This window comes from Anolis sagrei, chromosome 2 (genome assembly GCF_037176765.1).
Source record: "Anolis sagrei isolate rAnoSag1 chromosome 2, rAnoSag1.mat, whole genome shotgun sequence".
Classification (NCBI taxonomy): domain Eukaryota; kingdom Metazoa; phylum Chordata; class Lepidosauria; order Squamata; family Dactyloidae; genus Anolis; species Anolis sagrei.
In genome coordinates this window covers 133,379,703-133,401,668 of record NC_090022.1, presented here as the reverse complement: position 1 = coordinate 133,401,668, position 21,966 = coordinate 133,379,703, and the positions used below count along the sequence as shown (strand labels likewise).

The 21,966-nt window shown below is 41.0% G+C and overlaps 1 protein-coding gene across 6 annotated transcripts in view; it reads right to left on the bottom strand.

Annotated features, from left to right (window-relative positions):
• The window catches only part of SDK2 (sidekick cell adhesion molecule 2), a 375,646-nt gene that overhangs the window by 82,031 nt on the left and 271,649 nt on the right, over positions 1 to 21,966 (bottom strand). For all 6 annotated transcript variants that reach the window (XM_060764246.2, XM_060764242.2, XM_060764244.2 and 3 more), the window contains exon 3: positions 5,024 to 5,130. In XM_060764246.2, the coding sequence (XP_060620229.2) occupies positions 5,024 to 5,130 (107 nt within the window). The remainder of the gene's footprint in view (positions 1 to 5,023; positions 5,131 to 21,966) is intronic.

Below are 21,966 nucleotides of genomic sequence, written 5' to 3'. Positions count from 1 at the left end.
CTTGTAATTTCATTTTGAATCTTCTATTTGTGGTGGAAGGTCCTTTCAAAACAAAACCTGCAAGCATCACGGGCATATCTGTTTTTCCTCAAGCAACTTCAAATACTTATAACTGCAGAGAAAGAGCTAAGTACCTAATAGAGATTAGCTGTCAAATTATAGAAATTGGTTCTGGCGCAGCGTTCACGGCATAACTGTGGAGCAGCATTTCACAGTGGTAGAGAAATACCTAAGTAGGAAATGCTGGATTTGGGTTCTTTTAGCTGCTTGGTTCTTTTAGCCAGTCAATGGATGTCATATCCCACATGTAATTTGTGCTTCCTTATAAAAGAAAACCCCCAGAAACCACATGATATTGCTGAAATGACAGTTGGATTTTTGGAAGTATGATTCAGGATCTTGAATCTTTAGATGTGGGAATTCTTGCTATCACAAGCAAAGAATGTGAAGAGGTTACATCAAAGCCATCTCTCCACCTCTTATCCAAAAATTGGGGAGGGGAGAGAGAAAAAGAAAGAGAAGAGGTAGGAGAGGTAGGAAGGAGGGCAGCACTGAGCGACTGTGGTGCAGCACTGAAACTGACAGTGGACATCCAATCAATTCTTTTCATTAGGCCAGAATGTTCCTTCCTTCTAGTACCCTACTAGCCCATGGCTCTCTTCAAAAGTGTCCTCTTCCATCAGGATTAATTGTGTAGCATCTCCTTTGCCAGGGTGGCACTTTTATTTTCTGTGGCTGAGCACCAGTGACAGCAGAGGAAACCTCAGAGGTTCCCATCAACCTTGCCTAAAGCCTGAATTGACATCTCCTGCTGTTGCCATCCTCTGCCTTGTGGTCATGCTTTCTTTTTCTGCTTTCTTCTTCTACCCTTGGCTTAGCAAGTCTTCTTCTTTTCTGGGCTTTTGAAGTTCCCACAGCAAGCTCTAATTTGACATGCAGAATTTGTCAACCCTTGCTTTCTGCTGAACCAACTCTGCTTCCTATACAGCCCTGGTGTTAACCTTGAAGACCACAGGGACTGCCATTCAAAAGCATACTGCTGCCTAAGGCAGAATTGCAGATGGCAGGCCAACTCCCCAAAATCAAGACACACTATACTTACAATTACTACCTTATTTTGTAACTGCAAGCATAAAATTCTAAAAACACTTTCCCACACTCCCTGGCAGTGAAAAATAACCAACTTTTTTGCTTTGCCTTCAGGTCACCCTAAAGGGGCTGCCTTTACCATTCCGTTCAATGGTAGAGGCAGCCGCAACACCTGAAATTCTTGCAAAGTGAACCTTGCAATGACTGATCATAGTCATCCTCAACAACACTGAGGGTAGCCAAACATAAAGCAGTTATACCTTAACTGTTCAGGTTTTCTACTCTTGATTTCCACACTTAAAACACAACATGGAGGTGCCGGGGGGGGGGGGGGGGCTAATATGTGAAACAGACCCCAACACATCCATGTTGGCTTCCTAATCCTGTGGACCTTCCATTCTTTGCAGTTGCCTTGGGAACATCCAAGATCTCTTGATCAAAGCTCTTGGCAGCTTTTTCAGCTGCGGTGAAACTTATCATGGCCAGTTTAAGGATATACATTACATTAGACATATAAACACACTTGCATGTCAAGATATTGTCTCCAAGATATTACCCTGCCCCCCCCCCCATGCCAAAATTAAATGCTCTTCCTTCTGCCACAAATAGCTTCATTTCAGACACATACTCTTGTGTATTCAAGCATGAGGTGTGCCCCCGCCCCAAGCAAAATGCCCCGGGCACTAGCAGGAGGATCCAGATTCTTCTGCTGCCAGCCAAAGATTTGTCACCTACGTTCCAGCCTTTCCTGCTGTGAGTCAGGGAGGCCGGCACTGATTTATATGGGCAGCTTGTCCCGGCATCAGGCAATGCTGCTGTAATTGTTATAAACGCTGTTTGCTTTCCTTGCCTTCCAGAGGGTGATGCTGTAGAGAACTGCTTTTTTTTGTTTTTTTTTGTTTTTTTTGTTAAAAGCCATCTCAGGGATTTAACACTTCAGGAAAACAGTCTCCTCAGAGCTGGCTTCACAAGCAATTCTGTTAATGGAACTCAGAGACAACCTGGGAATTTTCCTGCTCTTTTCTCCCTGCTACTATCTCAACTCTGAGAGCTCCCTATTTGATACCCTCATCCTAATCCTCTCCAGATCCTCCAAGATCCATCAACTCAGCCTAGTTTTCTCTTAGCAGCTATATTTCAAATGGGCAAAAGTTACATTTTCATATATCAGTCGCTATTTCTTATAGACACTTTGCATATAGTGAGAGAGAAAAACCATAAAAAGGACAAATAAGGGAAGGCAGTGTTTGCAGATCACCTCTTGGCTTGGAGGAAAGGAGCACTGACATTTGAGGTCTGAGGTTTTGTGATTTGCCTCAGTCATGAAAGGTAGGTTTATTATTGTCAAAGGATTAATAAAACATGACACAAAAGGAATGCCTTCTCAAACAGAGAGCATGGCAAGAGAATTCTCTTTCTTTATTGCTATGTTTTTTAAAAAAATATGCAGCTGGCTAAGAGATATTCTCTGCAAAGACCTATAATCTTGATGTGAAGAAGAGAAAGATGTCCCAGATGGACAAAATCTTGTCCCATTGGTTCTCCACTTATACTGTTCAGAGATGTGTGCCTTTCTTTTAATTTGCATTTTTTCATCTTTATCTTCCAGCTGTTGTTTGAAATTCCATTTTGCGCTGTTCAGCTGAAGAGCACTTAAGCATCTAATAATGTTTGCTCAGAGAGGGCCATCTTGATCTCACTACCCAGTGACCTTGACTGCTTGTCCCATTAGGTTGCAAGGATAATGGTAGTAGTGGTGGGAGATTAATACAGTACAACCCCAATATTAGCAGGACCAGGACCTGTGATTCCACTTAGCCATATCCCTCCAAAAATTACATCTAGGCACTGTCTAGGTGCACCTGTGCGGTTCTATGGCAGGCATCCATTAGAAGCTGTCAATAGGACTATGCTGGATGCCCCAGAAATGCCTGGAGAAATGTTCTCTCTAGGCACTTCTAGGTCCACCAGCACAAACCTATCATTCATCTTAATAGGGTTCACTATTATCCATGGTTCACATTTTCAAGGTAAGTCCAGGAACATGTCCCCAAAGGATATGGAGGCCATACTGTAAAGTTAGGATCTGGAAGGATCCATAATCTAGATTACATGTGTAACAAAGCTTTGAAACAAACATTTCCTAATTTTTGATGTGTGAAGAAGATGGTATACACAAATACAGAAAAGCAAGAAAGGAGGTGCTCCGAGGGCCAATCAAATCAGTATTCACAGTATGCACACATACACAAACATACACAAATGGCATTTCTACACTGCTTAATTGCTGAATGTCTCTGATGGCTCACAAAACAATGGTAAATACTATAGTACATGAATAAAAGATAATGTAAAATCTAATACAAATTAAAACTGACACAGAATAAAACAAAGATAAAACCAAAACATGTTAACCTAGGGACTGTAGTTTGGTGAGAAAGCAAAGGGAATGTCTTTATACTTATGCCAAACTGCTGCTGCCATGGGGCAAAGCTGTCACAACAAGCTGGTATAAATGTGCTATGTATCTGTGCTATGCTCATTGCCCAAGCAATGTATGATTTCGGGCCACTTGTGGCATACCTTTTATTATGTTCTATATACATTTCCAGTGCAAACAACACTACTTTTTCTTAGCCTGCTCTTTGGGTCTAGCCACATGCTATGTTCAGATGAATGTAGCAGATTCCCCTCACCAGCAGCTTTTTGCAAAGACGAGTAGCATCTCTGGCAGTGGGAAAAGTGGTTGCATATTGGAGAAAATGTACAGGGAAGCTTCTTCTCTTATTTCATATGGTCTTAGATAAACTTTTTCTTAAGATTTCTATGACTGAGAGTAATCTTCCAAAATAATTTATGTCATCCTCTTATCCAAAGATGCTAAGGAACAAGCCTTCTGCATGTGAAATCTATGTTCTACCAATGAGCTATGGTTCCTGTTGGTGTCTTGTTGTATACAGGCCTGTAGCCGGGCCGGGGGGGGGGGGGTAGGGGTTTGAGGTTCAACCCTCCCCCCCCCCCCGAAATCTTTCAGGTTAAAAAAAAACCTGGTTTACTCATGAATTGTCAACAGCTACAAATGAAAGGTCATTTTCAACCCTTAAACATTTGAAAACATACACAAGAAGCACAATGAGGCAAGAAAGACTGACTGGACTTGCACTCTTGAGTGTCCACCGAAGTTTATCAATAGAGCCTGATTTCTGTCAAAGTGTATTGACACAGTTTTCAAGTGTTTCTAACAAACGTTGTGGTATTCTTTTGTAACTATAAATGATCAATTAGCAATTATTTTCAGTTATTTTTAAGACTTGAAGCTTTAACTAAAATAGAAATTTGATTTAATGAAGTCTATATAAAATATACTTGAAACCATATAATTTAAAGTATTATATGTTATGGCACGATAAAACATGCCTTTTTACCCTTTGTAGTATTTTACCTAGCTCATTGCTATCTTAAATGCTGGTTATAAGTTTCAATCCTTGTTTTATCAGTTTTATATGCTGTTAATTCCACCCACATCGTGTGTTTTAATCGGTTTTGGCTATTTTTGGCCTTACTAACCTTGCATACCTTGTATCTTATATCTTTTACAGAGCAATAAGGGTCTTTGGACTATATTAAAAATGTTGTTGTTGTGTTATCGAACTACTCTTCATAATTTGCTAAAATAAAGTTTCAACCCTCCCCGAATTTTTTTTCTGGCTACAGCCATAGTTGTATATGTTTCATACAACACAATAATTCAATTCAAACATCTGATTCATTTGAAGCTGCTGCTCCTCCCATTCTTTGGGCTATCTTTATTGAACATCAATATTTGAAAGGCCTTTAAAAATATCTACAAGCCTTCTTTTTCACATTTTTAGCATGTAGCACATTTTATGGATAGCTCCCTTGATCACATTTCAACTCTTTGGGTTCAACTTACATGCCACCTGAACTTCAGTCTGCCTTTGCAGCAGGGCTCCCATGCGATTGCGCACGATACAACGGTAGAAGCCGGCATGGGTACGGTCCAAGGATGTGATCATGTACCTTGAAAAAGAGAGAAGGATGCACACAAGAGAAAAAGAGAAAGAGAGATGACTAAATAGATCAATGCAGTACACACACAATCGATGAGGTACACAGTCAGGGCAACCGTAATCTCATACATCTCCTGATAGGCTAAAGTGAATTACTGTTGTCTGCAATGTGACAGCATGGCCTACATCTACACAAGTGTTCATTATTTACTTGTTGATTGATTCGACAACAATGTTCATCCTCTGTTGCTTGGACCTCTCTCTCTCTCTCTCTCTCTCTCTCTCTCTCTATATATATATATATATATCTGTTGTTAGAGCATAAAACATTCAGAAGGATTGATGAAACCAACAAGTAAAGCATGGTGCCATCAAATGATCTTACTAGGGCCTTTTGGATACTTTGCATTTTAATTAGGAATGCTATAGGTTTGTTCCAACAGACCAGTGCTTCTCAACCTGTGTCCCCCCAGATGTTTTGGCCTTCAACTCCCAGAAATCCTAACAGCTGGTAAACTGGCTGGGGTTTCTGGGAGTTGCAGGCCAAAACACCTGGGGACTCACAGGTTGAGAACCACTGCAACAGACAAATGTCAATTAAAGAAGAGGACTATATCTTGGTTAGTTTTCTGTTCTAGCTTTCTAATTTGATACTTTAAATGGTTTGGGAAGAGAAGCTAACCACATTGGTGTAGATGAAATGAGCTAGCAATGCATATATTCTGGACAAAATGGGAAGTTCCTCAAACAGTAATTATAGTTCCAAGCACAATGGTAACTGATTACTGATAAAGTGCTAATTTTTAGAATTTTTCTCTCATTATTTAAAAGTAGCCAAGATGCGTGAAAACATGTATCACAATGTGATCTTCCAGGTTGCTGTTTTGAGGAAGGAAGCACACCTGTGTAAAAGGTCCACATATACCCTGTAACTAGAAAGGAAACACAGAAACAAAAAGGGCCATATTTATACCGCAAGAAGTAAACCATCCTTACTTGTGTTAACATCATAACCTAACTCAGTTAAGGTCTTCCTTATTGCATAAGGAACCAATTATAACTTGCAAGAGGGAGGGAAGGAAGATAAAGACAGAACTATTGATCCAAAGTAAAGGCATCACTCAGATACATAGGATTAGACTGCAAGGACTTTGGGTTTAAGCCAGGGTCAACAAATATTGAAACACTTATGAGAAAAAGAAGAACTTCCGCCAGGCAAGATTATACGAGTTTCTGTTGGTCCCTTGTGCTCTGCTCAGCACTGTTATACCACTTCCACAAATAAAAAATACATTGTTCTACCTGTATGTAATGCACAATTCTGTTGGGTAATTCGTACAATGCTATACCCTTGAACTGCAAAATCCATATTCCAACTCAGACCAATTGCTTTCCTGTTCTGCTACAAAACAATGATATATCAGTTTCACCTGTGCCACCATATCCTTTCCTACCAAGACTCCTCCATTTTAGTCATTTAAACAGTGGAAGCAGGTTTATAATGAAAAGTACCTGGCAAGTATTCAGAGGACACTCCCATGGCCTCCTTCTGAAACATTCCTGGTAGAAGGATTTGCTGTGGGACCATCTACAGTGCTGAAAATGCCAGTGTCACAGACAGCAGTTTCTGAAAGATGTTGGGCTTCTGAACTCCTGACTTTGACTTTATGATTCTGGACTTCAAGGAAAGCACATCCCTGCTCTGTGACATGAACATCAAAAACTGTCAGAATGAAACAAACCAGAGCAAGAGGCCAGAGCTCTTGAGCTTGCATGGTTTCAGGCTTGGCAGTATACATATTCCATGGGCCTGCTCATATAAAGAGAAAGAATAAGAACCAGGCTGCAGGTTTCGAGGTTTATGACTCCAGAAGAGTTCTGCTATTCTCTTTGCTACCTAACCTTTCATCAGTCTCAGCACACTTAAATATAGCATCTACACAAATGATCACTACTTCCTGAAGAATGATATAGCATTGGATTTCTATTATCCTGCCTTCTAATTCGGGGTTGTGTAAAATATAGATATTAGCTCATGTGCTGTCCACATAGCTCTAATAATGAGCCATGAAAAAAAAAACGAAGTTGTGTTTAAATAGTTCTAATGTACACATCCTATTAAGGCAGTGGCAGCTGTTGGCTTCCATGTCACTGAGTACTTGTCTATCTCACTGCATGGACATCTCTGGTGATGTCAGTACTGGGCAGTCATGGTAGGCAGGATTCTCACATAACTTTGCAGCCATCTGGCATGAGTGATGATGACTAGGAAGATAAGGGCTGAATTTGTTTTGGCCCAACTGGAGTATGTAGACTCTGCCCCACTGTTGCAGGTCCGGCACAGAGTGTTTAGACATCTCCAGTGCTTCAATGCCAGTGTAGAGATGCCCTTGGGTTAGTTTCAGCCTGAGCTTGAAGGGAGCTCTCCAAGGTTGTGAAGCTATATGGGGGATAGGTGTCCTCTGCAGGTATCTTTTAAAATGCAGATTAATCCTGAAAGGGATTCAATGCTCTAATGGCAAGAAATCACCAATCACCAGGACATTGGAGGCCCCTAAAAGATTAAAAACACAAGAAAATCCTGTTTCTTCCTGCTAGAGCATGGTTTATATAAGCGTTGCATGCCACTAAAAGCGAATTTGACAGATTTTGTGAACCTGAGGAACAACCTTGTATGCTAAACAATATTTTTTCCCTAAGTGAAACTGTTTTATTTTGTATTGGAATAATCATGTTGTATTCACTAGATGAGATAAATATGTTTCTCAATATGATAAGAAGACAGAAGAAAATTGCTTTACTACATGGATTTTCAAAGCATGATATCAGGGTGGAGGAGGCACATTTCAGGACATGGTGTGGGACTGCAATGGGCCTGGAATAGGATGAAGGCTAGCTGGGAAAACTTCCCTTCAGGCTACAGATCCACATTAGCAAGCTAGAGATAGAGAATTAATCTTAGGCATTCACACAGTTTCTCAGTAGCAATGAGAGAAACAAGAAGTTGGAGACTCAGAGGAAATAAGTAAAGGAATCCAGACTGCTTCCCGCCCCCACTCTCTTAAATTTAATCAAGTGGTAAAAACTGCCGGAGGCTCCTTTGATACGAGTTTGTTTGTTCTTTTCAATACACAGTTTAAATTAAACTTTAATAATGAGAGGCGATCATCTAATGGTTGCTGCAAAGTCTAGAGACAATTCTCATACAATGCACACATGTGTCTGGTTGCCTGCAGCATGCAGAAAAAATAAGCTTTACTACCTGGGGACAAAGAGGGCATGTGAGTTCCCCACAAGAGAGCGGGTGAGTTCAATATCTGAACTCTTGATGTTGGCACAGTGGTTGCTTATGTAGCAGCTGTGTGCCAGGAGGGTCCCAAGTACAGAAGAGGATCCTAAACTTGTTCTAGGCACCAAGAGTGACAGCAATAGTGTATGAGAGGTGTCAGCAGCTACACATCACTCCAAAAATACTGTCTTGTTAGAAATGCCCTATTAATCAGGATTCTTTGCTGTTGAAGGATATGAGAGCGGGCCTTATCTGTTCTGGTACCCCAGTAATACAATCTATCCCCACCCCTGAGGTTTGATGAATGACACTATGTTCTTTTCAATGTCACACAAAAACTTGGCTGTTTACAAAAGACTTTGGAACCTGATCTCTTTGGATAGAGGTCAGGATATAGGTATTTTGAAAATGACAAAAATAAAATAATAACACTACAACAGAAACAAGAACAAGATTGCATAATTAATGTGCTGTAGTATTAAATGTCATGGCTCAATGCTATGGAATCCTGAGATTTGTAATTTGGTGAAGCACCAGCACAATGGCAGAAAAGGCAAGACCTTGCAAAGCTACAACTCCCAGGATCTCATAGCATTGTGTCTTGACCTACCCACAGAATGATAGCAAAAGGATATGAGTCTAACCTCTTTGGGATGGAGGTTTCAGAACAGTGGTTCTCAACCTGTGGGTCCCCAGATGTTTTGACCTTCAACTCCCAAAAATCCTAACAGCTGGTTAACTGGCTGGGATTTCTGGGACCTGTAAGCCAAAACACCTGGGGACCCACAGGTTGAGAACCACTGTTCTAGAGCCTGGGAGCAGCCACTGAAAATGCACTCTTCTGGGTTCCTACTATATGTACCTGTGAGAAATGTGAGACAGAAGAGGAGCCTCCACAGGTTATCTCAAAAACATCAACAGGTTTTAATACAAAAAAAGGTGACTTAATCCTGGCTCTTTCATACAAATCCCCAATTCTATTAGCTCTGCAGAACATGAAGTGTATATAGAGGTCTACCATATTTCTCTATGTATTGTCAAAGTCACGAACTAACTATATAATATGACAACACATCCTGATTCTGAAGTAATATCAAGGAGAAAATGATGCAAAAGGAAATAGCATAGTGGGCAGACTGGAATGAAAGCATGTGGCTTCTATGGAAATAATGATACAAGTAAAGTCAGATGCCATTATTCAAAATAAAAGGGCATCCTTAAATGTGTGTGCATCAGTGTGTGTGTGTGTGTGTGTGTGTGTGAGAGAGAGAGAGACTGAGTTTTTCTTTTCCTAAAAGAGACTTCCCCATTCCTAATTCTGAATACTATTCAAGGCTTTCAGTTCCAAAGTCAATGTCAGCATGACTAAACTCAGCCATAGAAGCTGATGTCAAAACTCATTCTGCTATTTCTCCAGCTCATATCTAATCTTCCCTCCTCCTTACTTTTGCAGCCAGTATTTATATGCCTAAGCCCCTTCATTTATGTACAACTTTCTCCTCCTGCCCTTTGCACACTGTACTTGATGTCTGGGAAAACATTGTTCATTGCTAAACCCAGAGCTTTTCCACCAACCCAGACCTACAAACCAGGATAAAATGATAATTTCCAGTTCTAATTTGCAATGCTTATAAACTGGCAACATGTGATTTCCTGAACACCAGGGAGTTAGTAATAAAGCAGGAGATATGGAGGAAGTGTGGGGAGAGGAAGGAGTGCATGAACATAGGGCTCATTCACACGATGACAAGCTATCATTTGGTGGTATTTTCACTTAAACTGATATTTATATTGGTTTGCAATGCGACTTGTCAAAACTTAGTGGGATTCCCTCGATTCCCTCAATTGCTCATCTTGTTCTGTCATGTTGTTTGTTTCTTGTCTTGCTGTGATTCAGCCTCCAGTTTTCCCAACCTCTGTTATTAGTTTATTAAGGAGCACAGGAATCTCCAGAGCTTGGAATGTTACGCTAAAAAATTAATTTGTTGACATTAATTGTAGGAAATGAAGATGATAATTAGTGAATGCTGGAGGGGCATGATTGAATTTGTTGTGTTAATGGTTGATTAATTCACAAATTAAGTCATTACTAAGAAATTAATTATATAAATGAATGAAATAAAACACAAGGTACAATAGAACACAAAATTATCATCCTTGTATCCTCAGAGCCAAGGACGGGGGGCACTCTTTGATTTGATAAGGCATTATCAAAATGCATTTCTTTTTGCATGTTTATTCAGAAATCACAGGAGCAGCGCAGCCCACAAAATCAGAAGTATGAGATACTTGATTTATCCAGAATATGCTCAAATATGTAGTGAGGGCATCAAAACTCCCTCTTTGGATTTCCTTAGAAACACATAAATACCCTCAATGTCATACCCATTCATCTTTTATAAAAGCATATGCATACCACATCTGTCTATGCATATCCCAGCTTTACTCTTCCATTTCCACAGATCTTTCTCTACACTATATTCATATTTATCACTTCAAACAGATAACCCATCCATCCATTCACACACCTTATTCATTCATATGTCCCATTAGACATAAACCTGTGCAACTTTAATATATATGAAGTACAATGCAGTACGTATGCAGACTGGAGGAGAGCAAAGGTTGTCCCTATCTTCGAGTAAGGAAAGAAGAGGACCCAAACAATTGCCATTCAGTCAGATTGATACTGGAGCAGATCATTAAGGAGGCAGTCTGCAATCACTTAGAAAGGAATGCTGTGATTACTAAAAGTCAACATGGATTTCTCAAAAACAAGTCATGCCAGACTAATCTTATCTCTTTTTTCAATAGAGTTACAAGCTTGGTAGATGCAGGGAATGCTGTGGCTGTAGCATATCTTGATTTCCATAAGGCCTTTGACAAAGTCCCCATGACGTTCTTGCAAGCGAACTAGTCAAATGTGGGCATTACTACTATTAGGTGGATCTGTAATTGGTTAAGTAGCTTAACCTAAAGGGTGTTTACTAATGATTCTTCTTCATCCTGGGTGACTAGTGGACTGCTGCAGGGTTCCATCCTGGGTTCAGTTCTGTTCAACATCTTTATTAATGACTTGGATGAAGGTTTAGAAGGTGTGCTTGTTAAGTTTGCAGATTACACCAAATTAGGAGGGATAGTTAATACTCCAGAGGACAGGATCAGAATTCAAAATGACATTAAAAGATTAGAAAGTTGTGCCAAAACTAACAAAATGAATTTCAACAAGGACAAATGTAAGATATTACACTTAGGCAGAAAAAAATGAAATGCAAAGATACAGAATGAATGATGCCTAGCTTGACAACAGTAGATGTGAAAAAAGATCTTGGAGTTTTTGTGGACAACAAGTTGAACATGAGCCCACAGTGTGCTGCAGCAGCTAAAAAAGCCAATGGGATTTTGGGTTGCATTGAAAGGAGTATAGTGTCCAGATCGAAGGAAGTCATGGTGCCCCTCTATTCTGCTCTGGTCAGATCTCACACAGAATACTGTATCCAATTCTGGGCACCACAGATTAAAAGAGATATTGACAAACTGGAAGGTGTCCAGAGGAGGGTGACTAAAATGACCAAAGGTCTGGAGGCCATGCCATATCAGAAGCGTCTTTAAAAAGCTGGGTATGTTTAGCATGCAGAAGAGAAGATTGAGAGGAGCCACGATAGCCATGTATAAATATGTGAAAGGGTGTCATATCGAAGAGGGAGCAGGCTTGTTTTCTGCTGAACTAGAAATGGACTCAGAACAATGGGTTCAAATTACAGGAAAGGAGGTTTCACCTAAACATTAGGAAGAACTTCCTGACCATATGAACTGTTCAGCAGTGGAACTCTCTGCCTCAGATTCTGATGGAAGCTCCTTCCTTGGACATTTTTAAACAGAGATTGAATGGCCATATGTCAAGGGTGCTTTGATTGTGCTCTTCCTGCACTGCAGAGGGTTGGGCTAGAAAGAGGAATTTCCCCTGGCATGCCTAATGCTGGATAGAATTTTTCCATTATCTGAACCCAGAGATGTTTCAAAGAATTATAAAAGGCTGAGCAATCAGCCATAAAGTAAACCGTTAAAACAGGAGAGGAAATAATCAAGCTAAGTAGTAGTGGAGGTGTCTTTTTCAGTAGCTGCCCCAAGCTAAACAACCCACTGGATCTTACTAATTATTGTGCTGGTGTGTGTGTGCGTTTAACAATGTATGTTTAATGTGGTTTTATTTATCTGTACCTTGTGCTTAACAAGGTGTTTTTTTATTTTGTTGTGAGCCACTTTGTATCCCAAACTGGTGAAAAATGCGATTGAAATACATTCGGTAACAAAAAAAAAAATACCCTCACCAATGGGTATCTATGCAAATAAAAAAGGTGTTGGAATGTGTTTTTCTTCCTAATATGCACATGTACATACACACATGTATGTGCACACACACATGCAGCACACATGAGGGCCATCAGAAGCAGTGACATAATGTTAAGCACTCCAACATCTCCTCAAAGCCTCTAAAATACCACAAACCTGTTGTTAAATCTGGAGACTGCAACTATAAATAACTTCCATGTCGGCCTTTTGGTCCAGTTTTGCATCTTAAGATGACACGGTACAGCTCACAGCTCACCATGTGAGTGCGAGGAATAAACTGGCCCTCACATCTCTCATAGCTGCCAATCTGAAAACAAAGCTTTAAAAACGTACTCCCTGATGGCACACCGATCACTCCCATCCACCAGCCATTACTGAGCCTGTTCACAAGTAAGAAAGAACAGCACAACAGCAACCTTTGGTCATTCAAAACAGGCATCAGTTGCTGCCTCTCCCCAGTGCAACCTGCCTTGAATCATAGCTTTGAAAAATGATAGGGGATACGTTCAACAAACAAAAATATTAATTTCAGTTTTCAAGAAAAACAGGCATTCTCTACCGGTGCCCAAACAGGGCAGGCAAAACATGATTGGCTCTACAGTAATCCCTCAGCTTGCCTCTCCTTGAGACTTTTCAGGAAAACCTAGAACAGGAATAAGGAAACATTATTGATGGGGGGGGGGGGCATATACAGGGGGAAAGCCTGAAGGGATGCAGTAGGTAGTGCTAAGGGCATAGGTCAAAGGGGGAAAAAACCATGGAAAGTGGTTCATAGTTATGTTGAAGAGGACATTTCAGCAGATACTGCTTCTTATGATGTTCAAGGGGATTTTTCAGCAGATATTGCCTCTTATGAGGTAAATCCAGATTATCTGAGATATTGGATCTCCCTATATGAAGTTATCAGAGTTTTAAGATCTATCCAGTCCGTGTGTTTCTCTCAGTCCTGCAACCGTCATAGGCTTCCTTGGTGAGGATGTAAGGTTAAACTTTTACAGTGGACAGCTACAGCTCTCACCCATTGAAGGATTCCTTCTCTATTCTCCTTTTATTGGCAGGGAAAGACATTTTTGCTTTAGCAGGATTATAGTGCATACTGGGATGTGTGGTCTTTTCAACTTTTGTATGTCTTTGAAATAATTTTTTTAAACTTGGTTGTGTGAAAAGTAATATTGGCTGATATCTCTCCTTTATACAACAATTAAAGATACTGGAGACCTCTCAAGTTTTCAACCTGACAACTGTGCAAAGGCAATGCATAAACTCACGGATACTTTCCAGGGCAAGAGCTTTGAGGCCTGCAAAACTTCAACTGTCTGTCTCCAGGGCAGTGTGTCATGTAAAACCTTGCCAGCCTGCCAGTCCAAGCTCATTTCCTTGAAAAACCTTCCCAGACTTTGAATGGCTCCTTATCTCAGATCTCTAATCACTGAGAGGAGAAAAGAGCAAAATAAACCCATCCTCAGGTCCTTCTCTCCCCCCCCCCCCCCAGCCAAAGGAAGAAGATTTCAAGGCCAATATAGCAGGAAGGCATACCAGCACCCCCAACTGAAGGACAGAAGGAGGCAAGCTTTTGTTCATCAAACAAAGACAACAGGGAATAGAGTGGATGGGGCAGGGTGTGCAGAATGGCATTGTTTGGCTTGTTGGATGTGCGAAGGAACATATTGATTGTTGATATTGATTCTAATGTGTTTTTCAAAGATCTGGAAATTCCTCTGTTAAAGAAATATTGCTGTTGCTGTGTGCTTTCAAGTTGTTTCCGACGTGCGGCGCCCTAAGGCAAACCTAAGACAGCGTTTTCTTGGCAAGATTTGTTCAGAGGGGGTATGCCTTTCTCTTCCTCTGACTTAAGGATTATAGGCAATTGAAAAGGCACTAGAATATTTATACGCAGCAGAATCAAGAGCATTGCAAAGGGTTGCGATGAAGAGGGATTGCACAGGCTTGGAGTTTGCTTGTTTTGGATAAGGCAGCCCTTTCATCTGTCTGAGTTCACGGATGAATCTTGACCTCAGCTCATACACCTTGTATTGCTCCACTTCTGCTTCTTTCCTATCTCTATCTACACAAAAAGTAAACATATTCCCATTCAAGACAGTGCCATTTGCTTTCAAGTGAACATCCATTCCTCTGCCACCATATGAACCTGCTTCCTTGCTTCAATTCCCTGTTTTTCCTGCTATTTCACGAGTTAAGCTGCAATGTTTCTGAAAAGAAGCTTCAACTCCATCCATTACAGTTTTCGTTCCTTTTCTCAGGCAAGCTGCAAGTTTTAATTCTAGACAGCCATTGGAGGAATTTTTCATGGCAGTTCGCCCACTCCACATTTGCACTGAAAGAGCAGATCACTGGTTCCAGCAACACTCATTCCCATCTGAAGATGCCATGTGACGCCTGGATAACACTCAAAGCCAAAGCTTGATGATGCTGGCAGAGGAAACAAGGACCTGAGGGTCGTCTTCTCTTGTCAGGGCCGTATGCCAGTTCCCATTTGCTTGCTTGCTTGCTTATGCACTCTCTCTCTCATTCTGCCCATGCTTCTTTATCTGTGAAAACCCTTGCCAACTTGTAAGAAAACTCATCTCCATGTATTTATTAGAGCTATGCATGAATTTCAAAGTGGTACACAGATGGGAGGATTATCAGTTCTTGATGAGAAGGACGCTGTCATCAACACCCCTTCACCCCTGCCCAGCATTTTGAGCCTAATGGATGAACTGGGAATGGTAATTGGCCCAAATGCAATATACTGACCTAGACAATTCCATACTATGACCGGCTACTCCATTGAATATCTCGACAGATCCTGTAGGTGGCAGTGTAGGACCCCCAACTCTAAAACAAACTACCAATCAGGTTAAATTAGGTCAGTTATCATAATAGTTTTCATGGGGAGTTTGTATCACTCTGCCTCTTTTCTCAAGGCCTTGACATCCATTATTGGTGAAATGAAAGGGCAATGGATAAAGAAGGCATGCCAGAGACTATCAGCATCCCTCCCATTAAACCAGTGAAGGAAACCATGGAATTCATCTATAATTAGCATAAATGAGCCAGGATAACAGCTGGCAGGGGAGATCACCCTGAGCCACACTTGGGATCTGTGTCAACAGGCAGCACCCCAAAAGCTGTCAGCAATGGCTAGAGGTGGTGCTTAAGCTTGATGGCTTGTGATGAGGCACAGCCAAATATCCTATCAGGGTTTTCAACTTTTCTTCTGGTGGATCTTGAGTCAAAGGTTGGTGGCAGTGGGTAGGAGATGGGGGTGTTTTGGGAATCAAGGATTTTTTTTAAAAAAAAACCAGGCTGCTTGGTTGTCAGAGCTCCTTCCTGCATTTTAAGCTCAGACTCATGGCTCATGCTGCTGGAAAAAGGAGTGAAATTATTCAGAAGGGCTGTCTCCTCTGGGTGTGGGTTTGTCGAACTGATGTGACATTCTGACAATTTGGGACCCTTCTTATGACATTAGATAAATGAGACTCCTAGGCATCACAGGTTGAACACAGACACAAGATTTTGAAAGTAGGTACAAGGCATTTCTGGCTCACTGTCTGGGCTGAAATTCCAGATCTGCATACCTGGATTCAGCCATGTTTTTTCTCCAGAAGTGTGAGATGGGACTGTCTTTCTTTAGAACACCATTTTAAAATACATGTATTAATCCAGTCTATGCTTTCTTGCTAGCATTTGTGCATGCATTCATCACAAGCACACATACTAACCAGTCTGAAATGCTCCAAGGAGGAGGCTTGTTAATGAAATGACAAGAGCATTCAAGTAGCGAACCTTCACAGCCAGGTTTTGCACATTCAAGCTAAACTATCATGAAAAGTTTCTCCTGTGCAGACTGAGCATTTCATATCCAGAATTTTGAAATCTGAAAAACTCTGAAATTGTCCACATGAATAGCTTAAGATAGTAAAATCTTTCCTTTTTGATGATTTGGTATGCAAATCTTTGTTTCATGCACACATTTTAAAATATTGTATAAAATTACCTTCAGGCAATGTGCACAAAGTATATATAAAATATAAATGAATTTCATGCTTATGTATCTCCATGATACTTATTTATGTATAAATGCATACATACATACAGGTATTCCAACATTTAAAAAATCAAGACATTCCTCACCCCAACCATTTTGGATAAGGGTTAAGGTAAAGATAAAGGTTTCCCTTGACATTAAGTTTAATTGTGACCGACTCTGGGGTGGTGGTGCTCATCTCCATTTCTAAGCTGAAGAGCTGCCGTTGTCCACAGATACCTCCAAGGTCATGTAGCCAGCATGACTGTATGATGCGCTGTTACTTTCCTACAGAAGCGGTACCTATTGTTCTACTCAATTTGCATGTTTTTGAACCGCTAGGTTGGCAGAAGCTGGGCCTTACAAGGGGGAGCTCACCCCGCTCCCCAGATTTGAATTGTGGCAAGTGCACATGACAAGAACAGGATGGGAGTAAGCTTTAGTTGTACTGCCCTACTTTTCCTGTAGCCATTTTTGTTGGCTTTACTACAGTTCAGCAAGTTCACATACATAACATCCCATTCTTACTACTGTTGCTCCTGGTAACAAATGGGTTCACTGTAAAGGAAGGAGACTGGCTGATGAGGAGAGGAATTACAACATTTTAGTAACCCCTGAGTGATGTTTAGAAACCATTGGCCAATGAATTTACATGAACTGTAAACTGTAAAATGATGGTTGGGTATGAGCCCAGTCATGCAAGTGAGCTGGTTAGATAGGGATGGGAAGGTTGTGCTCACACCTCTGCTGAGGAAAGATCAGGCAAAGAGCTCCCTCCCCTGGCCAGCAACCACAATAAAGGTCAAACATCCCTTATTGAGAATTCCTAAATCCAAAATAGTCATAAAATCAGAAACTGACCACATTGCATGGCTGAAAAAGTGACACCTTATTTTCTGATGGTTCGCTGTACAAAAACATTGTTTCACGAACAAAATTATTTTGAAATATTGTATATAATTACCTTCAGGCTATGTGTGGCCTCATCTTCAAGATATTTCATTATGTATATATAGATATTCCACAAATCTGGAAAAAAAAACCCAAACCCCAAACACTTCTGGTTCCTAGCATTTTGGATGACGGAGACTCAATATAGCACAAATGACAAGATGTCTGAAGCCCCTCCACATTCATTCATTCACACACACACACACACACACACACACACACACATCAAGCATTGCAGATGGCAGTATCATTGTGTCACCTGTGGAAGGGAAAGGGGCAATAAATGTCTGGCAGCTGGTTTGACAGAAATGTGAGGACTCATGAGACAGACGGGATTCTAATGGCAATGATGTTCAGGGAGTAAAATTACCTATGGAAAGTGATAGTGATGGTAGTGGGAGCTGCTGACCACCACTTACTACCCGCAGCTGTTGTTGTGAACCCTTTCAGCAGTTGAGTCCTTGAGTGTCAGTGCTGATATTTAAAATGATCCTCACTTGCTTTAAATAAGATATTTCAATTCCACCCAGCTGTCAGGAGCTGAGGCGGACACCAGGAATAATGGGCAGAGTCTCCTTGTATTGTCCTAGTTAATAAATCAGCCACAACACGAACACAGAGGAAGGAGAGAAGGAGAACAACACAAACACTCATGCATGCAGACTAACACAAGCATCTAAATGAATGCAGTCTGAAAAACATGAAGTTTAGACTCTGACAAAGACACAACACGGAGTAATACATGCATACACAATGCAGGGAAGCTAAAAGTAATGGCAGATAGACCACTTACTCAATGCATCAAGTGTATATCATAATGCCACATCTCTCATTACGACCCAATCTCTCATTCCTAAAATGAAACTGTAGCTTACTTATCAGGATGATGCGAGAGACTGATGCACAAACCAATTCAGGAAAGTCATCACATCAAAGGCCTGATCCATATCTTGATGGGTTAGTCCCACCCTCCATAGCCATCCCATTCCAACAGGGGTAAGGAGACCCAAGATAAGTCTCTGTAACCGGGTTAAAAGCAATATGTAGATAAAGGTAAAGGTTTCCCCTGATATTAAATCTAATTGTGTTCGACTCTGGGGGGTGGTGCTCATCTCCATTTCTAAGCTGAAGAGCCAGTGTTGTCCGTAGACACTTGCAAGGTCATGTGGCCACCATGACTGCATGGAGCACTGTTACCTTCCCGCAGAAGTGGTACCTATTAATCTACTCACATTTGAATGTTTTCAAACTACTAGGTTGGCAGAAGCTGGGGATAACAGCACGAGCTCACCCCGCTCTCTGGATTCGAACTGCCAACCTTTTGGTTAGCAAGTTCAGCAGCTTAGCAGTTTAACCCACCAGGGGGTGGATACTTATTAAAAATAATTCATTTATCTCTAGCTTTTAGGCCACAAACTTTCCAATTTTCTCAAGGAGAAAGGAAATTGTAGCCCTACTAGAAATAAAGCTTTATCCATAGTGGTTCACTTTTGCCTCCCAGTGCTGTTTATTATACTACAGTACGACCCTCCATATCCATTGGGGATATGTTCCCAAACCTTCCCTTGGATACCTGAAACTATGGATAATTGAGAACCCTATACTGTGAGTATATTTAAACTGGAAGGATACAGTAGAATCATACTGGGGGACCTAGAATGTCCAACCAAACACTTTAGGAGTGATGTGTGTGTGTGTGTGTGTGTGTATAAGTGAAACAATGGATTTTTGTGTCCACAGATAAGAGGGTTGTATTGTATTAAGGAGGTGAAACATTCCAGATCCTCCTCCCCAGCTCCCCATCTTACTGTAGTCAGGATGCTTGTTAGAACAGCACATCCTTGTCCTAGTAAATTGCTCTTTTCTCCCTAAATTGGAGAGGACCCTGATCTCAAGCAGTGGCCCTGTGCTAGAATAATAGAGTTGGAAAAGGCCATCCAGTCACCCCCCTGCCATGTATGAGACATGATCAAAGCACTCCTGACAGATGGCCATCCAGTATCTGTTTAAAAGCCTTGAGAGGAGGAGACTACGACATTCTCAGGCAGCAGGATACTCCACTGCCGATCAGCTCTTACCATTAAGAACGTTTAGGTGGAGTCTCTGTAGTTGGAATTCATTGCTCCTGTGTAGTAGTCTCTGGAGCAGTAGAAAACAAACATTTTTTCCCTTTCAAATGCTTAAACATGGCTATCATGCCACCACCCATCTTCTCCAAGGTAAAGATACCCAGCTTCTTAAACCACTCGGCATAGGGCTTAGCTTCCAGGCTATTTGGGTCATCCTCCTCTGGACACTTTCTAGCTTGTCAATATCTTGCTTGATTGTAATACATAGAACTGAGCACAGTACTTCTGGTTAGGTCTGACCAAAGCAGAATAGAAGACCACTATTACTTTCACCTTGAGCAATCCCATTCAATCACCATGTAGCATGGATTAATGGTGGATTTGGCTTTGATACATTTTGTATTTTACGGTTAATAAAATAGGTTTACTCTGGCAAAGAATGACTACAGCAGCAGATAGGTGGTAAATGATACCACATCCGCCCTATAATCTTTACTGGAAGCAAAGCTTTACATGGTGCTATAAATGCTTAGCAACCTTAGAGATGCTGTTTCACCACAAATTCCCAAATGCTTTTGGTAATATTCAGGCCTCTGCAGCAGACAGCAAACATCAGGAAGCCTTGTGCATTAATGTGTTATTGTTTCTCTTCTATAGCTACATACACCACAGAAATTTGTAGCTCAAAAGTATTGCTGACAGAACACAGAAGATAATGTCCATGTCTTCTCCTTACTGCTTGTTTCACTCTTTCCAGGCATGCATCATGTATGTAAAGAGTGAATAGCTTGCTTGTGGTCTACAGCTATCTTCTTTTCAAGTCATGCAAAACCACCCTCCTCCTCCTCCTCTGTGCCTCCATGCCTGAATAGCAGTTAACAACACAAGGTACCTTGCACTGTATAGAGATCTCCTCCCTCCTTTTCCCACTGAGTTCCCCTTTGAGAGTGAACACAATTCATATGAGATTGATCTGCCATTCTGAAATGTCCAGAGTCATCCATCAGCAAGCAATGATCACTGGTGCACTTAAAAACTGTCAGACTAATAGTCTCTGCTCTCTCCTGCATCAACCTAAGCCTGATCCCTGAGTTATAAGGTGTGAATTTGGCTTTGGTCACAGCTCTCCAAGATTTCCTTTCCTTAGGCAACTGGTGCAGAAATTCCTTCAGCATTGATCATGAAAGCATGAGATTGCTTGCATGGATTTCATTTCAAGGATGATGTGCCAATACAGAGATCATGAAGCATGGTTTTGTAAACCGTGAAATGGATGCTCAGAACCAATGGACACAGTATCTGCATTGTTTAGAATGTGCCATCTCTCCATATGAAGACTAATGTTTTTGCTGTGTATAGTTCATGCTAAATTCCTTTCAACATCAGGGAGTAAATGCACTTCTTGTTGAACTCCAGTAGGTTCTTTCATCTGGAGAATGCTCTCCCCTTTAAACTGTGCAAGTATCATGAATTGCAAGCACAAACACAGCTCAGAATATAGGGTACATGGATATGCAGTTGGCCCTCCATATCTGCAGATTTGACTTCATCAGATTTGATTCCTTATGGAGTTAATTATTATGTTCTGTCTAGACTCTCCAGGTCCTCCAATGAAACTCCATGATTAACCACAGAGTCATGCTGGAGGACCTAGAGATCCTTAGAGTGTTACTCCCTCAAAGGAAAAATTGTGCTTTTTTAATTTGCGGTTTTTCAATTTTGTGGGGTCTTGTGCCCCTAACTCCAGTGAATGTGGGGGGCTGACTGTGCATGCAAATAATATCCTTAGGACTGAGGTAAACACACTGTGATGAACAAATGTATATTTGCTTAAGACATTGCAGAACTTGACATGTAACTGGTTCCTTATGGATTTCTGTAGCTTCAAAAGGTGAGTTGCAAATCAAATTCTATCTATCCTCTAGTTCCCATTGTAAAATGAGTTTCTCCACACCTTTTGAAAATATTATCCCCTTACTTTCCATAAAACTTGTGCTGAAGCTTTCATTAATTGTGAAATTACATGGAAACCACAAAGCCAGCTGCTTTGTACGCGCAAACATGGAAGTTATTTAATTTGATTTCCTTATTCTTATGAAAGTCTACCAAATTGCTGTGAACTCTGTGATTAGGCCATCAGATCAAGCAGTCTTT